Consider the following 20,760-nt stretch of genomic DNA (forward strand, 5'->3'; position numbering starts at 1 on the left):
GCCGAGTCCTCAGAGCCGCCCACGCTCTGCCTCTCTCTGTGCCGCCTCCCCACCTGCTGGTTCTGCAACATTCCACCTGGTGAGGCCTCAGCCTGGACCTGTGAAGGGGGGAGGAGAGGCCTGTGGAGGACAGACAGACAGACAGACACAGTGCCCCTCGCCTCTCCTGCCCGCCCACCTGAGGCCAGGCAGCACAGGCTGCTGGGCTCTGCGGTGGGGAACAAACATTCCTCTCTCTCCTGCTCTCCCCCCCCCAGGCCCCTCCTCGCTCCTCTCGCCAGACTGCTGGCAGCAGCTCCGGGCACCCGGGGGAGGCACTCAGCCGCAGTGGCAGTGCCCAGGGCTAAAGGGACTTCTGACCACAGTGCCTCCATGATGGATAAAAAGCCCCGGAACCCCAGCTACACTGCTCCCCGAGGTGCCAGGCGCACACCCAGGTCCGAAGGAGGGGGGCGTGGAAATGCCGGGTGTCTTCGGCGACGGACGGGTGAGCCAGGCCCAGCGCCCTCCCCGCTGTCCCTGGAACAGCTTGGATGCCCACATGCCCTGAAGAAACACCACTAGAAGCAACACGAACCAGGCTCGACAGCTCTGTGCTACAGGTCCCGGGAGAAGGAAGCCAGGCCCCGCCCCTCCTGGTGTTAACAGGCTCACAGGGCCCACGGCCCGAGCAGTGGGCGCTGGAGCAGCAGCCGGACGTGTTCCAATTAATTCCAGCGCCGCAGGCAGCCCAGGCAACTCCCTGGTCCCGTCCAGCAGGCAGAAAGCGGGGCCTTGCTGACTTAACCCGGGATTCGGGGACCAGGTCAGCTCCCAACAGGGCCCTACATTCCCAGGACGTCTCTCCAGCACCCCTGCTCCAGGGCGGGGTACACTCTCTCCTTGCTTCTCCCGTGTCTGAGCCTGCTCACCCTCCTCCCCGCCTCCCACCGACAGCCTCATCCTGCCCTCCCCGGCTTCGTCCGCCCTCCCCGGCAATGCTGAACTGATCACATCCCCACCCGCGACCCCACAGCCTGCGTGCCAGCTGCCCCTGCCCCCACTTGGCGTCCCAGTTACTAAGCAGTGTGCCATTCCCGCTCACATCCTCCGACACCTTCCTCTTTTCCCCCTTTAAAAAAAAAATATATATACATATACACACACACACACACACACACACACACACACACACATATATATATATACCATCACTCCACTACACCACAAGCCACGCCTACCAGCCAATCAGGAGCAAGTATGCAAATTAACCCCAGCCAAGATGGCTGCGGCCACGGAGCGAGCAGGAGGCTTGCGTTTCCCCGGCAATGGAGGAAGCCAAGCTTTCCACACACCCTGGTGGGCCCAGGCCTCCACTCAAGGCTACCAAGTTTCAATTGTAGAAGATAAATAAATCCCAGATACCAGGGCCTCCGCTTGGGTCGCTGGGGGGCATGGCCGGCCTGCAAACCAACACAGGCCCATCGCCCAGGCCACCCCACGCCCCAAGGGAACCCCCACCCTGATCTGGGACATCCTTCAGGGCAAACCAGCTGGCCCCCACCCATGAACCAGGCCTCTATCCTATCTAATAAAAGAGTAATATGCAAATTGACCATCACTCCAACACACAAGATGGCTGCCCCTATGTGGTCAAAGATCTTGCCCCCATGTGGACATAAAATGGCCACCACAAGATGGCCAGCAGGGGAGGGTAGTTGGGAGGGACCAGGCCTGCAAGGGAGGGCAGTTGTGGGCGATCAGGCCAGCAGGGGAGGGCAGTTGGGAGGGACCAGGCTGGCAGAGGAGGGAAGTTGGGGGTGACCAGGCCTGCAGGGAAGGGCAGTTGGGGGGGACCCAGGCCTGCAGGGGAAAGCAGTTGGGGGGGAACCAGCCCTGCAGGGGAGGGCATTTAGGGGTGACCAGGTCTGCAGGGGAGGGCAGTTAGGGGCAATCAGGCTGGCAGGGGAGCAGTTAGGCATCAATCAGGCTGGCTGGGGAGTGGTTAGGGGGTAATAAGGCTGGCAGGCAGAAGTGGTTGGGGCAATCAGGAAGGCAGGCAGGCAAGCAGTTGGGAGCCAGCAGTCCTGGATTGTGAGAGGGATGTCCCAGATTGGAGAGGGTGCAGGCTGGGCTGAGGGACACCCCCCTCCCCCCTGTGCATGAATTTCATGCACCGGGCCTCATATATATATATATTTAAATTTCAGAGAGGAAGGGAGAGACAGAAACATCACTGATGAGAGAGAACCATCCATGGGCCGTCTCCCGCACGCCCCACATGGGGGACTGACCCTGCAACCTGGGCATGTGCCCTGACCACGGAATCAAACCGTGACCTCCTGGTTCACAGGTGGACACTCAACCACTGAGTCATGCTGGCCAGGTTTTCCCCTTCTTCTTCAGCAATCTCTCTTTCTCTCGACTGGATTATTCCCATCAGCGAACAATGTCAGCAAAAACCAACGAACACCAGGCCCTCCCCTCCTGCAGACAACATAAACCTTCCTTGGACCCAGCTCCCATGCTAGCCAAGGCCATCGGTCTTGCCCTCATCACAAACATCTCAAACCACCTCCATACACCTCTGTCCCCACTTCCTTCTGTTCCTCCTGCCACAGGCTCCCATCTGCCTTCCAACCCTGCCACTCCATCAGAGGTGCTCTTTGAGACGTCAACAAGGACCCCGGGTTGCTAACCCAAGGACGTGTCCCAGTCTCCTAGACCTCTCAGCAGCTGGGTTGGAAGGCAGATGGGAGCCTGTGGCAGGAGGAGCACAAGGAAGTGGGGACAGAGGTGTATGGAGGTGGTGTGAGATGTTTGTGACGAGGGCAAGACCGATGGGCCGTGGCTAGCAGGGGAGCTGGGTCCGAGGAGGACCTCCCTCCTTCCCTCAGGGCTGCCCTGTGCTCCACCGTGTCCCTCTCCTTCCCCGCAGGCCCCTTCTCCCCCTCCTCCCCCACCCAGCCACTCAGCGCTGCTCTTCTCGGGGACCAGGCCAGGCCCAGCCTTGGCACACCCTCCCCAGGTCACCTCCCCCGTCTCCACAGCACTGATGTCACCCAAATGCCAAACCTGCAGTTGCTAACATCCCCCCATACTCCTCGACCCAACCCGACTCCCTGACAGGCCACCCAACTTCAGGGCCCAAGTCTTCCTTGGTCTCCCCGCAAGCCTAGGTGCTCGGCTGAACTGCTTGGGGAAGTCCATCTCCCTCCCCCACCCTATATCCCCCGCCCCTGCCCCCCTGCCCTCTGGATGTGTCTCCAAAATACTCCCTGCACCCCCCAGCCTCCCCGTCTCCAGCACGCCCACCTTCCCAGGCTCCCCACCAGGTCTGCAGCGTCACCCCACTGCTGGGCTCCCCGTTTCCCCTCCTGCCCCCAACAACCCATTTCCCACGCACAACCCGTGTCATCTTTTAAATCCAAACTCCTCACCCTATTGGCCCTCAACCTCACCTCACCCTCCAGCTTCACCCCCTCAGTCTGAGCCAAGCCCCTTCCTTCCACAGGACGCTCCGAGCGCCTTCAGGTCCCAGGGCCCGCACCCTACCCCGCACCCCACCCCGCACTCTCGCTGCAGAGAAGGCCCTGCCCCGTTGTTCCCATCCCCCAACACCGCCCACCCATCTTCCCTGCCGGGGCCCATCCAATCCAGCACATCCCTGTGTAAGTCACCTCCTCGGGAAGGAATGTTCAATGATATGTGTGTCTCCTTCGTGTCTGCCTCCCCCACGCTCAGCCTGCACACTCCCGACCCACAGGGCCTGGGGACACTGTGCCCCGGAGAGCGCCTGGCGCAGACCGCACAGGACAGCCGCCGGGGAGTAGCCGCGGTGAGTGAACGAGGACGGGGACGTGACGCAGGACAAGTCGCTATCCTTTCTCCACAGGAAGCCAGCGGACGCGGAACTCCCCCGCCACCCACAGACGACGCTCGCCGGTAACAGAACGGGTGGCTCCTGAGTGTTTATTCCCATTCCTAGAGTTAGAACTCGCTCACCGAGGGGAAAACGACAGGGAGGAATTCTGCTTCCCTTCTCCACCTACACGCAAAATTAATGGCGTTGGGGACAAAGTCTTTTAATTGCAGAATTTAAAAATTCATGCTCCGTTATCATACGCGGTATTTTAAATGTGCTATGGCATCTATCATTTGGAAGAGGCGCAGAGATGAGAGTCACACCTCCGCTAAGTGGCTGGCACCGGCCCCGCCAGCTGCGGGGACAGCGAGCCCCTCACATGCCCCGCCCCGCGCACCGGCCTTCTCCGCCTTCTCCGCGTTCGGGTTCATTCCCACTGATTCTCCATTCGGTCCGGACGCCAGGCAAGTCTTGTATTTCCACAAACACTGTCCCACGGACCGGTCTGCAAACGGATTTCGCTGCTCCTTTCTTTCTATCTGGTTCCAGAACAGCCACTTGTCTCCGCAGGGTTCTGAGGGTGCCTCTTCCGTTACAGAAGATAAATAAGTTATAGAAGTCCGACGTCCTCCTGTCCTTAGGAACCGTCTTTTCCTCATTGCGTCCTCCAGCCTTCCTCCTCACTCACCGTCTCCCAAGCCCGTGTTTGTGGGGGGCCTGCTCGCCCCAGGCCCTCCTGCGTGTGCGCGCGTCTCTGTCTGGTTCACACTCACCTGAGATCAGGAGCGGATCCGCGCCTCCGAGGAGGGGGGAACGGAGCCCGGGTCTATTCACCCGTCCACATGCAGAGGCGCATTCTCTGCCCCCGCCACCCGCTGCTTTGCTTGGGCCCCCGCCCTCCCCCCAGGATGCTTTAGGACTCCCCGCAAAGCCACCGGGAGGGGGAAAGCACCGTAGTCTAAGGCGACCAAAGCTACAGTTTAATTTTCCCTCGGAATTCTAGAACGGGAGGAGTCCTCGGGGGTCACTTATTTCACAAAGACATTGAGAAACAAACGTCCAGCCACGAATCAAACAAGCCCACGGGCACTGGGCTCAAACGCACCACACCCGGACCCAGGGCCCGGGGCCGGGATTCCTTCCCGGGAATCTGGTCACTGCCGTGGTAACCAGCTGCTGTGCATATTAAAGACGTGTCCTCCCCTCCAAACAGGAAACCCCAGTCCTCAGAGGTAAAAGCAAAAACCAGTACAAATACCTGCGGATATCTCCAGGAACCAGGCTTGAGCGCCTCCTGCAGGGAGCAAACAGTATTACACGTCCCACGTTAACACCAGTGTCAGCAAAGCTGACGGAGGAAGGATTCTTGAAAACACAAAGCAAAGTAAAATAAGACAAGTCATTCAGGCCAGAAGATCAGTCAACATCAGCGTAAGGGCCAGAGACCGATGAACAGAATAAAGACCATGAGGCTCACCGCTGTCAGGGTCCCCCTGTACCCCGCTGCGTGGGGACCCAGAGCGTCTCAGCAAAGACTTCCCAGACTTAAGAAATTAAAGAAGTTACATTTATCTCCAGAAAAAGCCTCTTGCACTCAGATACGTCCTGTGCTCACATACTACTGAAGCATCCCTCTTATATAAAAACTGCTGTTTGAAATTTTAATCCTGCTATTTTGGCTTCTGTAAATGCTGCTTGCTTAAATAATAAGGAAATAAGACTACTCCCTGTTCCAAAGAGGCCATTAACCTTCCCCAGATGAAGTTATCAGTGCTGCTGCCAGGCCAAGCCTTTGGTTGAGGTCTCAAAGCCCCAGCACATAGGGCCCTTTAAGAACTTGCAAAGGGGACCGGAAAAATCCTTATTTGGGAGACAAAGAAGGTAAAAACATATAAATACCAGAAACTTCCTGTGTGACTTCACCCAGAATTTGAGAGACATTTTCTTCTGGGCCCGCACATAATAATAATAATAATAAATGTAACTCCATCTCTCTAAGCGTTGCTTGGTTCTTCTCTGGTTTTCTGTAACATTACAACCTGAAGTCGGTTGCATGCGACCCTGGAATGCTTCTGAGGAGATTAACTTCTCAACAAACCCTTTCTTTTGAGAGATAAGATGAAGGTCACTTCCCGGACCATCAACGTGGGAATCCCTAACCATGAATTATTTCAAGTTTTGTTACAAACTTCCACGAGGTAATCTGACTCTTCACAAAACAGAGAAATATGTGTCGTTTCTCGGGTAGGTTAGATCCTACAGACGAACATCTCAGCTCTTCCGGCTCGTGAGCTGTTAGTGTAGGTCCCTTGTAGATGTTCAGAGTAAAACAGGAATCTCCAGCCCTAACCGGTTTGGCTCAGTGGATAGAGCATCAGCCTGAGGACTCAAGGGTCTCGGGTTCAATTCCGGTCAAGGGCAGGTACCTTGGTTGCAGGCACATCCCCAGGAGGGGGTGTGCAGGAGGCAGCTGATTGATATTTCTCTCTCATTGATGTTTCTAACTCTCTCTCCTTCTCCCTTCCTCTCTGTAAAAAACCAATAAAATATATTTAAAAAAAAACAAACAGGGATCTCCAGCGCCTCAAAAATTAACCCAGAGTCCACAGATTAAATATATAGATGAAAATCAAATAAATTAAACAAAAAAGTCATTTTTTTCTGGAAAAAAACAAACTGTTGCCAAACAATTATACCTGAAAGTGGAATATGCTTATGTCAAGCTGATTAATATATTTTTGGGGGGGCGGGGTGGAGCCTCATACATAAGCCATCAGGTTTCCCTGTTTATCTAAAACATCACACAGTGAAACCTGCGTTTGCTTCTTGATTCATAAAAATCACCTACTTTACTTCTTTCCTGTAAACTTGCTTGAAGGTTTTCTGCTGATTATTTTGTACAAAATCCCTAATGAAACCCACCGTCGGGCCGCAACCACTAGCTGGCCAGGCAGGGGAGGGATGGTGGGAAGCCATAAGTGAAATTAAGAATTCTGCAGGAAAAGAAACAGCTAGTCATCAAATCCACAGATCTGCCTAACAAAACCAGGGGGCATTGGACTCCAGCCGGCTGCAGGAACAAATTCCATCTTAATTACCAAGAAGCTCTTACAAGTCCTGACGAAGACACAGCTTAGCCAGGATCAGCCTCCTGACTTCCTGATAAATTAGTTTCTCAAGACGAACCTTTTGGATACATCACACACATGGCAGTGAGGAAAACGCCAGTGTTCGAGCGGGTAAGGTAAACGGTTATGGAATCACTAACATGACATCTGTGCATGCTTAGCAATATGCTAAATCTGAGAGAGAAAGATTAAATTTAAATATAAAATGTAAAGGCACGCTGCTTCACACTGGCAGAAGGGTTCAAGGTTGCCGTGCGGAATTCCCGCCCTGATGGGCCCAGCGTTCCCCTTCCCGGCACGATGGCCTTCCAGAGCATTCCCGCAGAAATACGCACTGACGCCGGAAACAGCCCGAGTCGCCACATCTGCCCGATGCGTCTACAGGGTGGCGACCGCCCACTCTGGGGACATCAGGACTCCGGTCCCTCCCGCGGGGAAGCAGTGTGATGCCACCGGCAAAGCCACCCCGGCTTCTGGAGTGCCCGGATGGAAGGGAAGGCCAGGCAGAGGCACATTTACCCACAACCCCCCACCAACAGGTGTGCGAACACAGGCATCGAGCCCGATGAGCCAGGTGAGCCCTGTTACAAATGGGAGCCTGAACAATGGCTCCGAGGAGGAAGTTAAGGCAGCCTTGCTTAGGTGGGGGGCCTGAACGCTTTTTGAGAGGGTCCCCAGATATTCAAGACGTAGGAGTCACTGGTCTTACAAGCTCGGATAATCTCTACAGTCCTTATGGGGATTTACACATCATCTCTGACCCTGATAGAGCAGCGCAGCCACCATGATGTCAGGGAGGAAAGAAAGTGTGAGCCTCCCCAATTCCAGACACCAGCGATTCTTTTTGTAAGTGAACTAGAGACCCGGTGCATGAAAATTCATGCACTGGAGGGGGGGTCCCTCAGCCCGGCCTGCCCCCACTCACAGTCCAGGAGCCCTCAGGCAACCCGGAGATCAGGAAAAGGCGACACCCCATCACACCTCTGCTGCTGCCACTGCCAGCAGCGCAAGCCTCGGCCGGCCCTGGTTACCTGCGCCTCAGGCTGGCCCTGGGCGGCTGGGGGGCTGAGGGGACTGGGGGACTCCGGAGGCAGGTGCGCCGAGTGGCCAGACCTGCCTGGGGTCAGGCCCAGCTGTGCTGCGCGCCTGCTGCCCCTGCGGGGCTGAGGGGACTGGGCGCCACCATCTTGTGGCTGTGGGCGCTGCCATCTTTGAGGGCATGGCAGTCAATTTGCATATTCCCTCCTTATTGGCTGTGGGCGCCACCATCTTTGTGAAGGTGTGATGGTCAATTAGCATATTCCCTCTTCATTAGATAGGATGTTTGAAGTCTTAAAACAAAGTAAAGAGAATTTGCATTTTAGTCAGTTATCACCAAACATTTCTATTCTACCCAAGGCTATCTAAACATTTTTTTAAAATATATTTTTATTGATTTCAAAGAGGAAGGGAAAGGGAGCGATAGAAACATCGATGATGAGAATCATTGATTGGCTGCCTCCTACACACCCCACACTGGGGATCGAGTCTGCAACCCGGGCATGTGCCCCAACCAGGAATCCAACCGTGACCTCCTGGTTCATAGGTCGACGCTCAACCACTGAACCACACTGGAGGGGCTCTAAACCTTTTTTACTCTGCGGGCGGAAATCCCTGGAAAAGACAAGACTGGTTTACAGCCAGTCATCGTTATCTAGACGGAGAGCCCGTCTTTGTGTATTTCACGACTGTAGTAACACTAAATGCCTTTTAGAAACCATTTAATACCTTCCATAACTTTTATGGTACATCAAATTACAAGCGTGCTCTCGTGGAAGAAAACGGTCGACATTCTAACACAGCCGCGTGTAAAATGGATAATTGGTAAGTGACGGCAAAGAGCTTTGAAAACCTAGAGGTATCCTTCGGAGAGTAAAAAATAACGCAGCCAGCCAGCCAGGGACCAGAAACTCAGCCACTATTCAAAAACAACAACCTGTGAGGTTGGGCCAATGCCTGTGTGGGTGGGGGTTTTTAATTCCTTCTGGAAAGGAGCTCTGACAGGTACTCTCTCCAACTCGGGCAGAAGGCAGTGTGTCTGGCAAACAAAACCAGCTCCTCTCGAGATCCCAGCACACCGGGAAGCCGGGACTGTGCAGGAGCTGCAGGCCTCTGGCTGCTGGGTCACTGCCACCCATCTGCCCGGGGCCCACAGTGACAGGACAGAATGGGTCCCCCGCGGTGGACCCCTCAGGAACCAACAGGGACCCCTCTATGCCGCCCCCCCTCCCCTCACTGACATCTTTTGCAACCAGCCTCAATGCCACAGACTGACGCCCTGAGGATTCCTCTGTGCAGGTGTTCAGCACAAGGACCCACGTTTCCGTCTGGATTCTGTGAAGGAACGACTGTGGCCCTACGTTTCAGTGCCGCTGCTGACCGAACGCGTGGACCCTCTCAGTCTGCGATCGTATACGGACACTGAACTGTGCCGTGAACCTTTGCACGCACCGACCAACGACGAATCCCTTCCCTTCTTTCCCACCACCGAAAGCTTACGATCCAAGCAGGATGACAAAACGTTTCCAAACTACGTTAGCACCTTTTCCAGTTCACACACTCCACGCAGCCGGAAAGCGCAGGCTGAGCCGGAGCCTCACATTCTCCCGACCAGTGGGGCCCACTAGTCCTGCTCCTACGAAGGCTCATCTATAATAATAAAAGCTAATTAGACCGGACAGCCGGACGGACGACCTTCCGGACGAAGCCGGGGCTGCGAGGGCCGAGGCAAGCCGCCGTGGCTGCGAGGGCCGAGCCCCTTGCACGAATTTCGTGCGTCGGGCCTCTAGTCTGACTATGAAATGCCCGTAATCACTAAACCGTGCTTTATTCCCTGGAAACCCTGAGTGCTCGGTCGTTCTCCCCGCCGGCATTCCTCAGCTCCTCTTCCACCCCTGGGCATCTTTCTTTTTCTTTCCAAAACACAGCAGTTGCCTGAAGCAGTTTGACAAGAAATCGATGGGGTTCAGTTAACATGACTGAGGTCCGAGAACATTAGTAAAAGTACGTAAGTCAGGCTAGCTGCAGACCTGGGATTCCGCAGGAGAAAAACCCCAAGGAAAGCTGCAGGGAAGAGCCCACGAGCGAAAGGTCTCCCCTCGCGCCCGGGACCGCTTCCCCCGAGGCGCACGCTTCCCCTGAGGGCTGGTCTTAGCCCACCAACTGCCCCCAGGGCCGGCCTGTTCATTCCCAGACACCGTGCAGGTCCCGACACTACAAAGACTCGACACGAAGCACATGCAGCCCCCTTCACCTCGTTTACGCCTCCGTTCCCGAATCTCCAAGGAGTTAAGGGAAAAGTGAAGCTGTAGCCTGTCCCTCCCCGACACTCTCCGAAGTGACTCTCCCTGGGGCTCAGGTAGGCCGCACAGGATGAGAGTCAGAGGGACTTTTTTCTAATTTAAACACACAAAACAGACGGCCAGGCCCAGGCGGTCCGGTCCCACCCATCTGGCTTGTGCTCTGACCACAGCCCACCTGGGACTGCTGAGCCCCCAGGACGGCCGGCGGCGACGGCATCCTCCTCCTCCCCAGGCCCAGCGCGGTGTGTTCCCAGCCTCGCCGAGGGGAGCTCCAGCCGCCTTTCCTGAGCGGGAGAGCGGCTGACGGAGCCCGGCTTCTCCCCAGCACCAAGCCCGGCCGTGCCTGCTGAGCGGGCCCTGCGTCCAAGGAGCCAGGAACCAACCTGCAGGGCCGTCACGCACAGTCCTCCCCGGGGCACAGTCCTCCCCGGGCACAGTCCTCCCCAGGCACAGTCCTCCCCGGGCACAGTCCTCCCCGGGGCACAGTCCTCCCCGGGCACAGTCCTCTCCGGGCACAGTCCTCCCCGGGCACAGTCCTCCCCGGGCACAGTCCTCCCCGGGCACAATCCTCCCCGGGCACAGTCCTCCCCGGGCACAGTCCTCCCCGGGCACAGTCCTCCCCAGGCACAGTCCTCCCCGGGCACAGTCCTCTCCGGGCACAGTCCTCCCCAGGCACAGTCCTCCCCGGGCACAGTCCTCCCCGGGCACAATCCTCCCCGGGCACAGTCCTCCCCGGGCACAGTCCTCCCCGGGCACAATCCTCCCCGGGCACAGTCCTCCCCGGGCACAGTCCTCCCCGGGCACAGTCCTCCCCGGGCACAGTCCTCCCCGGGGCACAGTCCTCCCCGGGCACAGTCCTCCCCGGGCACAGTCCTCCCCGGGGCACAGTCCTCCCCGGGCACAGTCCTCCCCGGGCACAGTCCTCCCCGGGGCACAGTCCTCCCCGGGGCACAGTCCTCTCCGGGCACAGTCCTCCCCGGGCACAGTCCTCCCCGGGACACAGTCCTCCCCGGGGCACAGTCCTCCCCGGGACACAATCCTCCCCGGGGCACAGTCCTCCCCGAGCACAGTCCTCCCCGGGACACAGTCCTCCCCGGGCACAGTCCTCCCCAGGCACAGTCCTCCCCGGGGCACAGTCCTCCCCGGGGCACAGTCCTCCCCGGGGCACAGTCCTCCCCGGGCACAGTCCTCCCCGGGCACAGTCCTCTCCGGGCACAGTCCTCCCCAGGCACAGTCCTCCCCGGGCACAGTCCTCCCCGGGCACAGTCCTCCCCGGGCACAGTCCTCCCCGGGACACAGTCCTCCCCGGGACACAATCCTCCCCGGGACACAATCCTCCCCGAGCACAGTCCTCCCCGGGACACAGTCCTCCCCGGGCACAGTCCTCCCCGGGGCACAGTCCTCCCCGGGGCACAGTCCTCTCCGGGCACAGTCCTCCCCGGGGCACAGTCCTCCCCGGGCACAGTCCTCCCCGGGGCACAGTCCTCCCCGGGCACAGTCCTCTCCGGGCACAGTCCTCCCCGGGCACAGTCCTCCCCGGGCACAGTCCTCCCCGGGCACAATCCTCCCCGGGCACAGTCCTCCCCGGGCACAGTCCTCCCCGGGCACAATCCTCCCCGGGCACAGTCCTCCCCGGGCACAGTCCTCCCCGGGCACAGTCCTCCCCGGGGCACAGTCCTCCCCGGGGCACAGTCCTCCCCGGGCACAGTCCTCCCCGGGCACAGTCCTCCCCGGGGCACAGTCCTCTCCGGGCACAGTCCTCCCCGGGCACAGTCCTCCCCGGGCACAGTCCTCCCCGGGACACAGTCCTCCCCGGGGCACAGTCCTCCCCGGGACACAGTCCTCCCCGGGGCACAGTCCTCCCCGAGCACAGTCCTCCCCGGGACACAGTCCTCCCCGGGCACAGTCCTCCCCGGGGCACAGTCCTCCCCGGGACACAGTCCTCCCCGGGACACAGTCCTCCCCGGGGCACAGTCCTCCCCGGGCACAGTCCTCCCCGGGGCACAGTCCTCCCCGGGGCACAGTCCTCCCCGGGCACAGTCCTCCCCGGGCACAGTCCTCCCTGGGACACAGTCCTCCCCGGGCACAGTCCTCCCCGGGCACAGTCCTCCCCGGGCACAGTCCTCCCGGGGGCACAGTCCTCCCCGGGGCACAGTCCTCCCCGGGGCACAGTCCTCCCCGAGCACAGTCCTCCCCAGGCACAGTCCTCCCCGGGGCACAGTCCTCCCTGGGCACAGTCCTCCCGGGGGCACAGTCCTCCCCGGGCACAGTCCTCCCCGGGGCACAGTCCTCCCCGGGCACAGTACTCCCCGGGCACAGTACTCCCCGGGGGCACAATCCTCCCCGGGCACAGTCCTCCCCGGGGGCACAGTCCTCCCCGGGCACAGTCCTCCCCGGGGCACAGTCCTCCCCGAGCACAGTCCTCCCCGGGACACAGTCCTCTCCGGGCACAGTCCTCCCCAGGACAGTCCTCCCCGAGCACAGTCCTCCCTGGGACACAGTCCTCCCCGGGGCACAGTCCTCCCCGGGCACAGTACTCCCGGGGCACAGTCCTCCCCGGGCACAGTCCTCCCCGGGGCACAGTCCTCCCCGGGCACAGTCCTCCCGGGGGCACAGTCCTCCCCGGGGCACAATCCTCCTCGGGGCACAGTCCTCCCCGGGCACAGTCCTCCCCGGGGCGGCGGCCCTCTGCACAGAAGCCACCCCCAATGCTGGGCGGGTACAGCGGGCGGGTCTCCACTGAAACACACCCGGCCCACGCAGGCCGCAGAGCCCCGGCCCTCAGGGCCAGGCTGTGTGCCACCACCATGCTCCCTCCCATTCACTGGTTCTCTGTGGGACTTAGGAGGCGGGGACAGGAAATTGGGGTCGTTCAATAGGCCTTTTTTCTTTCTTTCCAGCTGCTGCTGACTGGAACGGGGAAAGCCGCCCTCTGACGGAAGCAGGGTGGGATGCCAGGCGCGCCCTACCGTAAGGGTACTTGGTGTCCAGCTTCCGCTCCGCCGTCCTCCTCCAAGGCAGCAGGTCGTCGCTGCACCCGTTCGGCATCCCGTTGTACCCGATCCCCACGATCTTGTTTTCTGCGTTGACGATGCAGGCTCCCACCTGCGGCGAAACATGCCCCAAGGCCTGGTGACGGCCTGCCTGGCCGGGCTGCCACGCTCGAGGTGGTACATGGGACCAGAGGCCGCAGAGCTGCAAAAGCGGGTGCGAGGAGCTCTGCGTCCTCGCTCTGTTCGGTGGCGGTTCCCAGGAGCCAGAGAAAGAGCGGCCCTGGCCCCAGGGGGGTGGAGAGGCACCGACCACAGGAAGACGTACGCGAAGGGGGGCAGCACGGAGGGCAGCGGCTTCACGCTGCCCCGTAAACGGCCTTTGCATCGTGCTCATGTGCGGGCCTCCCTGCGTCAGCGAGGGCCCCATCGCCCTCCTGTGAAGGTCACTTACCTGGGAATTGGGGTCTTACCTGGGAATTGGGGTCCTTGCTCCTCTGTGCCGACAGGAAGGCCACGGCCATGAAATACTCGGGCCATTCCAAATAGTCCTCGCGTTTCTTGCAGGGGACGTCGCTCATGCTGGGTCTAGAAGGAAACACACAGCGAACATCAGCGGGGAAGAGCACTCGGGTAAATCCGCTCTCCAGTCCACCCCAACCCCATTCAGACTGTGCACAGCCGGGCTCGGACAACTTCCGGTGCGTGTACCAGTCAGAAATCACAGGACATGGACCCCCCCCTCCCGCCCCCGCCCGTCTCTGGTCTCTGGAAAAAAAAAAATTAAGTTACTATTTCAGAAGTTTGCATTTGGCACACAAGAGCTTCACATTCCCAAAGAGTACACCTATGTACTGCTTTGTCACTTTTTAAAAAGTCAATACAAATGCCTGCCCTACAAATCGTCCTCATCCCGCACCTCAGTTCTAAAATGGGGCCAGGACAAGGGGGAGGGGGGAGGGGTGGGGAAGAGAACATTTATTGATCACCTAATACATCTCAGATACGGTTAAAGGCTATCCATCACCTCACTCAAGCTGCCTTCCTAAGGCAGACAGTCCCACCCCGTCTTAGGGACGGCGAGAACTGAGGTAACGCGCCCTAAATCACGCAGGATTATCATCCATGCCAGTCGGATTCCACCTGGCTCTGTCCCAACTCTGACCTTAACTAGATCCTACGTCCCTTCCCTGCCCCCTTAGATTCCCCAGGTGGGGACTGAATCAAAGGAGGAGCAACTCTGACAAGTGCCACCTGCTGTCACTCAACCCAGGTTTTAGTGAGATGGGCATGGCAAGTGGCACAACCTCTACAGCAGGGAGAGCCCCCGGAGGCAGAGAGGGGAGAGGGTCCTTTCAGGGACAAGGAAGGAGGTCAGCACAAGAACTGGGTGGGTGTCAGAGAAGTCTCCAGAAAGCCTAGACAGCGGGGCTGAAGGAAGGCAGCCGGGACGGAGATGCCGGGAACAGGCCGGTCTGGGAACCAGGGTCACCCAGTGATGATGCTGCCCAAGTCCTGGGAACCCTCTCAACAGCCAGCCAGGCCGGACAGGACTGGTTTAGCACCGGCTCAAGGGCTGGCACCCTATCTGCCATAGGGTGCCAGGAAAGATCCTGCAAACACAACACAGGAGGGGGAGGGGGAGGGGGCAGGGAGGGGAAGGAGAGGCAAGAAATGAACTTATCCTCTCGGGGGCGCTTTCCCGGAGTCTGGTTTAAGGCTCAGCGGTGCCCCAAACCCAGCTGCAGAAACAGGAGGGACACCTCGTCCAGGGAGAGACGCCCCTCACCCGCGGGACAGAACGCAGGCTCCTCCCACCACCTCGATTCCGATCCGGGACGAACCACGCGCACCCACCGCGCCCGCGGCCGCAGCGGCGACGGCCACCTGCAGGGTCCCGCAGGCACCTCCCTCCCCCGGGGCCCCGAGGGGGAAACCTCCCGGAGGCCGCGGAGGTAGCCGAGCCGCTGGGCCCGGGAGGGGAACAGCCTCGGGCCCCCCGCCCCCGGCCCGGCCGCGAGCCCGCGCCCCGCACCCTGCGCCCCGGCTGCGCCACGTGGCGCGCTGGCGGGTCCCTCCGGCCCCGCACGGCGACCTCCGGCCGGCTCACCCCGCCGCGCCCGGGGAGGAAGTGGGGGAGGAGGCGGGGCCGCCGCGTGGCCGGAAGGTGGCGGCCCGGCAGCCGCGCGCCCTGGAGAGGGGGCCGGGTCGGCGCGCGCCCCGGGGAGGGGGTCCCCTCCGCTTCCGGCTCCCGGGCACGCGGGTACCTCGTTCAGCCCTCGGTCTGACTAGCGGTGGGGTTAGGGGTGGGGAACCTCCCCCCGCTTTCGGGTTGGGAACCCCCCCGCTTTCGGGTTTGCCCCTGACTTTGCGCTGGAGGCGGCGGGGCCCCCGGACGGGGGCGCGCGCGGTCGCCCCGCCTCCCCGAGTCCCAGGACCCCGGAGCCTCCGCCGCGTTCGGGACCCCGGGCGGCGCCGGGGGGCACTGCTCGCGGCCGCTCCAAGGATCTGGCTTCATAGTCATGGCATTTCTCAGGTCTCTGAATCGGAGGGGTGGGTCGTTGTCGTTGATGGTGAGGTCCCCTCCCCCCCCCCCCCCACACACACACCTGAATCTACCGTCACCTACTCAAAACTCTCGCTGTAATTACATGTAATAGGTGAATAAAAGACATGAAAAAGGCTAGTGCAGGGAAACGGGAGGCGCAGGAAGTGGGAGGCCTGGTGTGACCCCCCTCCACCCACCCCCTGCCCCCCCACACACACACCGTGGGCCCGCGCTGTGCCTGTGCTCCTGGGAATGCTGACCCGCGCGCAGCCTCACAGTCTTATTCGGGGCGGGTAGTCCGGGATCAGGTGGGGACCAGTGCCTCCAGGTGCAGGTGCCTCCAGGTGCAGATGCCTGGAAGCTGCTTTTGCATCTGTGCTCTGTTTGCTGTTTCTGCTCACATGTTGTGGGAGAGCTGGAGAGCTGGAGATGTGTGTTAACCCTTTGCACTCGCTTGCTTTTTTCTCGATTCCTTTATTCTACTCGGGATTTAATTTTTTAAATACCCCAGATTTTACAAAGCGTGGCAGTAGAATAAAAAACTGGAGTTTCTTTTCATACAAACTTATTTATTTGGATTTTTTTATATTTCAAATTATTGATACATTCAAAGAGTAATTTTAATCTCTATAATTTTTCATGGTGTGATTATTTTTTGAAACATGCACCCACAGGAAGACCTGGTTTACATTCACATGTTTCGCAAATATAAATCGTCTCTCTTCTTCCTCCTTTGATTTTTCTGTTAGAACAAACAACACGATCTTTGTGTTTTTTGTTAGGGTGAGGTGTGATTATATGGAGCTTTCCATCTAAACGTTGCTCTAAGTTAGTGGATAATAATAATCTACCCCTGGAAGTGAGTGTACCATCTCTGAATTCTCCAACAAGATCATGTACTAGTTTCCTAATAAATTTCACATGCATTATCGGGTTTTCATTTTTTCTTTTTTGGCATCAGTTGAGACGGCATTTACATTTTACTTGCCCTTTCATGCTCATGAAAACAAGAAAAGATACTGGAAAAATAGACAAAAATCCCCCTTCCCCCCCCCCCCCCCGCGGTGAAACTACGTGTCGAGTGTGGCTCGACATACGAGCTGCTACCGATGCTAACCGTGTCGAGTCACACTTGACATCCGAGTGCAAAAGGTTAAAGCCTGCGCCCCCCGCGCAACCCCGCCCCTGTCCACACACCCGTCGTGGTACTGCTCAGGGAACGCGTGCCGGCTATGAAATGGTGCTTATGTTGTTAACTCTTGTTTTAAAGATCAGAACAACGTGGCACAGGCCAACGGGAAAGGCCCCCCATGATGTTTCTGAACTCCTGTGCCCCGAGGATCTACACCTGACGTTCTCCCACCGCCTTCTTCTGTTCCCACGTCGAGCTCCTCAGTCTGACGGGAGCGTGGGCTCCAGCGCAGAACCTGACAGAGCCCCACGCGGGGCTGGAGGAGACCCCGGCGCCCCATAAATAATAGCGACTCTCACAGCCACGGTTCGGATGGGCACAGCCCAGATCTGAGCCACTAATCCAAACAAAAGCTTGTTAACTATATTAATTTAGCCGAACGGGGGAAGAGTGATGAGAATAAGCAGTTGGTTCTATCTCATTTCTCACCGCCGCAGACACATCCCTCTTCATCTCCAGGGTCCAGCCGGTAGGCTCCATAATTAAATCATGCACCGCATTTGGTGGATGCCGGGAAAGCAAAGCGGGGAAATACTTCATCGTTAACTGTAGATTTTTTTTTTTTTCTCTCCTTGATAAGGCTCGGGCTTGAAAGGGCGACATAGATTAAGATGATGATGTTTAATGTCAGGTTAACTTTATTTGGCTGTCTTGTTGTCACGGGAATGTACGATAGGCCCAGCGCCCGTCTCCCCTCCCCCACTCCCACATCTACTGCTTGGTCTCTGTCACAGTCATGAGTGTCTGAGTCTTCCTAGATCCATTTCTCTCCTTCCCAGCCTCCAGCCTATACATCACCCATTGCCGCTGGTCCTTCAACCACAACATCATTAAGCTTTCTTCCTTCGTCTGCTCTGTAAGGACTGCCATACATAATTTAGTTACTTCTCATCATTCTCCATTTTGGTCAACTCACGCCCTCCCCTCCGCAATAAATTCAGGGCCCTGCTGGCTGCAAACACCTTACCCTGAATGTGCCTGCATTTCGCTGAGAGTCTCCCATCTCCTAAGATGACATCATTCTTCGTACAGGAAACCCTCCTATTCATAGTTCCACAGTTTGAGGTTTCAATTATTCTGCACCCACAGCAAACCCGGGCCGCCAAGAAGGGGGGAGATGCATTTCTTGGTTTATCTTGCTCGTTAACACTTTGTAAGTCCAAATGTGACCGTAGGTGTGAAATCTCTCCTGTCAATACCTTGTGTCTTGGTTTGTCATTGAGGATCTTTCTGTCCTGACGGCTGGCTGTGTTTTCAGCCATCTCCAGGGCACGGAGGGGCTTCGATAGGCGTGAACACAATCGGACATTTGTAAGGACTATTGTCTCGGCGTTGGCTGGCTCCTCTTTTGACAGGCCTGCAGGTTCTCTGTGTCTGATATATTTCAGTGCCGTGAAGGTAGGGGATCCAGATTGAAAAGAAGTCAAGGTGAGATTCTTCTGGGGCTACCTCCGATGGGGCTTCGATGGCATTCATGGACGTCTACCAAGATGCCCCTACCACGTCTCTTCTGCTGGCACAGGAAAGGGTGTGACTGGCGACCGGGAAAGAGGCAGGGAGCCTGGAAAGTTGCCTGTTCGTCGAGTTAGTCATCGTAGAAAGGCCACAGGCCTTGGGATCTACCCGGACGTGGCCTCTAATTCCACTTCTTACCACCCAAGTGACCTTCAGAAGGAACTTGGGTTCTTGGGTTCCTTGTTTTCTCATCTGTAAGTCAACAACATTCATTCATTCCATCATTTTTAATTCATTCTCTATGAGCTAGGTGCTGTGGATACCAGCAATGAAGGAAATAAACCAGTTCTTGCCCTCTCACTCCCCGTCTCCGATAAATGCTGAATAAATGAACCTCATTGCTGGCTCAGGGAACACAATGCCCGTTAGCATGGGATAAATCGCCTCTGGGAAGAGCCTTGTCCCCAATCCAGTGGGTGTCAGGAGTTAAAACTTCTTTTCCTAGCCCAGCAACTGTGCTCAGAGGCCAAGCACCGCTCTGCCCGCTTTTCAAAGGAAGAGTTGTTCATGTTTCCATGCAGCTGTCCACAGGAGAGAGCCCTGTGTAACTGCAACGGGGTGACTGGAAGATCTGCTAAGCCAGAAAACAAGTCAATGGAAATGCTAGAAAAAATTAAGTAGATGATCTTGTCAATACATTTTTGTTAAATGTATTTTGACCTCACTGTTAAAGCATGAGGTCAGTTGTTCATGTTCAATAAAAGACATGCAGACTACAAATTGATATGCCAGGATATTCCTATTGAAAATTCAAGATTCCTAAATAGGGTTTGTATTAGGAGTCAAGGGCCCATTATCTTTATCATTACACATCTTCAAAACCATAGTGAGGGTCAATGAGGAAATGTTCACTTGTCATTTGCATAGAGCTGGGTGCTTTGCTATTATATGTCAACTAGAGGCCCGTTGCATGAAGATTCGTGCAATAGGCCTTCCTTCCCCTGGCTGCTGGCACCGGTTTTCCTCCGGCATATGACAGTGACAAGGTCAGGGTCTTCCCACAGCCTCATTTTTACCAACCTCTGGCTGATGCTGTGTTTGATGGACAACCCAGAGATGGGCAACTGTGGAGCACTGTCAGCCACGAAGCATTCTGAGATACTTTGATAGTGCCAGGCCTTCACTCTGGCTGCCTCCTTCCATCTTCGCTCTGACCAGAGCACCACTCCTGTAGATCCCTCTGCCCCCGCCCTCCCCCTCATAGCAGGCGTCCCACCCTGCCGGCTGCTCCACGCCTGCATGTGTGCTGCCCAGAGGCCTGGAGCGGCTGGGGGGTCTGGTTAATTTGCATACTCACTCCTGATTGGCTGGTGGGCATTGTGAAGTGATGGTCAATTTGCATATTTCTCTTTTATTGGTGTAGATAAATATTTGTTAATTAAATAAAGGAATTAATAGACAATACTGCTTGACAGCAATGCATATCTGTAAACTGTAGTTATACCTCCCTATCTGCTTCCTTTTTCTCCTTGCATTTAATGGATCTGGGAAGACATTTCATAGGTGAGACACTGGGGTTGGTGGGTCAGAAGCAAGGGCAAGCAGCGCTGTGTTCAAGGCGGGTGGCATCTCAGTCTCGGGATTTGTCTTGCCTGCAAATAAGCAGCTCTGGTCCCAGGACGGAAGGCAGTGGGAAGGCCGTGTGCTTTTCTGTGATTCGTCGGTTTCCTCCACAACTTGCTTTTCCTCTGCGGAGCTGAACTTGTAGCCTCTTTCAGACATAACTGGTTGAAGTTGATGGAAATTACATGTCTTATCACTCCTTAAAAGAAAAAAAAAACACATATAAAATGTAAATCTAAAAGAGATGGGCAATTTTCTTGTACCACTTTATATTTCTGTGTAAGTTACCAAGTGCCAATCATTCTTACTTTTTAAAATTCACATTTGTCAAGCAGCATGTAAGCTTTCAGTGTTGTACAAGAAGAGATAATGCTTCGTGCGGAACCATCACTTATGCTGGCTCTGCGAAGTGCCAACCAAAGGAGAATGGATCGGATTGCTGGTTTCCTAGAAATATTCGCGATCATTACATTATCCCCTCTTCTCTGGGGGCAGGGTGGAATCCACTGAACGGTAATCAACAGGATATTATGGTTCTGCATGTGGAATTCTTTACCGACATCGAAGTCCCCGCTCATTTCGTGGTGTGTACTTTAACTGCTCTAACAAGGCGAGTGCCCGAGAGTCACTGTAATAATG

General features: G+C 56.9%; 1 protein-coding gene across 5 annotated transcripts in view; it reads right to left on the reverse strand.

Moving 5' to 3' along the window:
- The window catches only part of DCTD (dCMP deaminase), a 31,694-nt gene extending 16,232 nt beyond the window's left edge, over positions 1-15,462 (reverse strand). Inside the window, exons 1-3 of one of the 5 annotated variants that reach the window (XM_079778810.1) lie at positions 15,093-15,223; positions 13,777-13,891; positions 13,283-13,508 (exon numbers count right to left, since the gene is read on the reverse strand). In XM_079778810.1, the coding sequence (XP_079634936.1) occupies positions 13,283-13,508; positions 13,777-13,884 (334 nt within the window). In that variant the 5' untranslated portion in view covers positions 13,885-13,891; positions 15,093-15,223. Of the gene's footprint in view, positions 1-13,282; positions 13,509-13,776; positions 13,892-15,092; positions 15,276-15,338 lie in introns of those variants that run through there. The other 4 variants (XM_079778809.1, XM_079778812.1, XM_079778813.1 and 1 more) reach the window with 4 other exon arrangements.
- Between the last annotated feature and the right edge of the window lie 5,298 nt (positions 15,463-20,760).

This window comes from Cnephaeus nilssonii, assembly GCF_951640355.1.
Source record: "Cnephaeus nilssonii genome assembly, chromosome: 8".
Taxonomy (NCBI): domain Eukaryota; kingdom Metazoa; phylum Chordata; class Mammalia; order Chiroptera; family Vespertilionidae; genus Cnephaeus; species Cnephaeus nilssonii.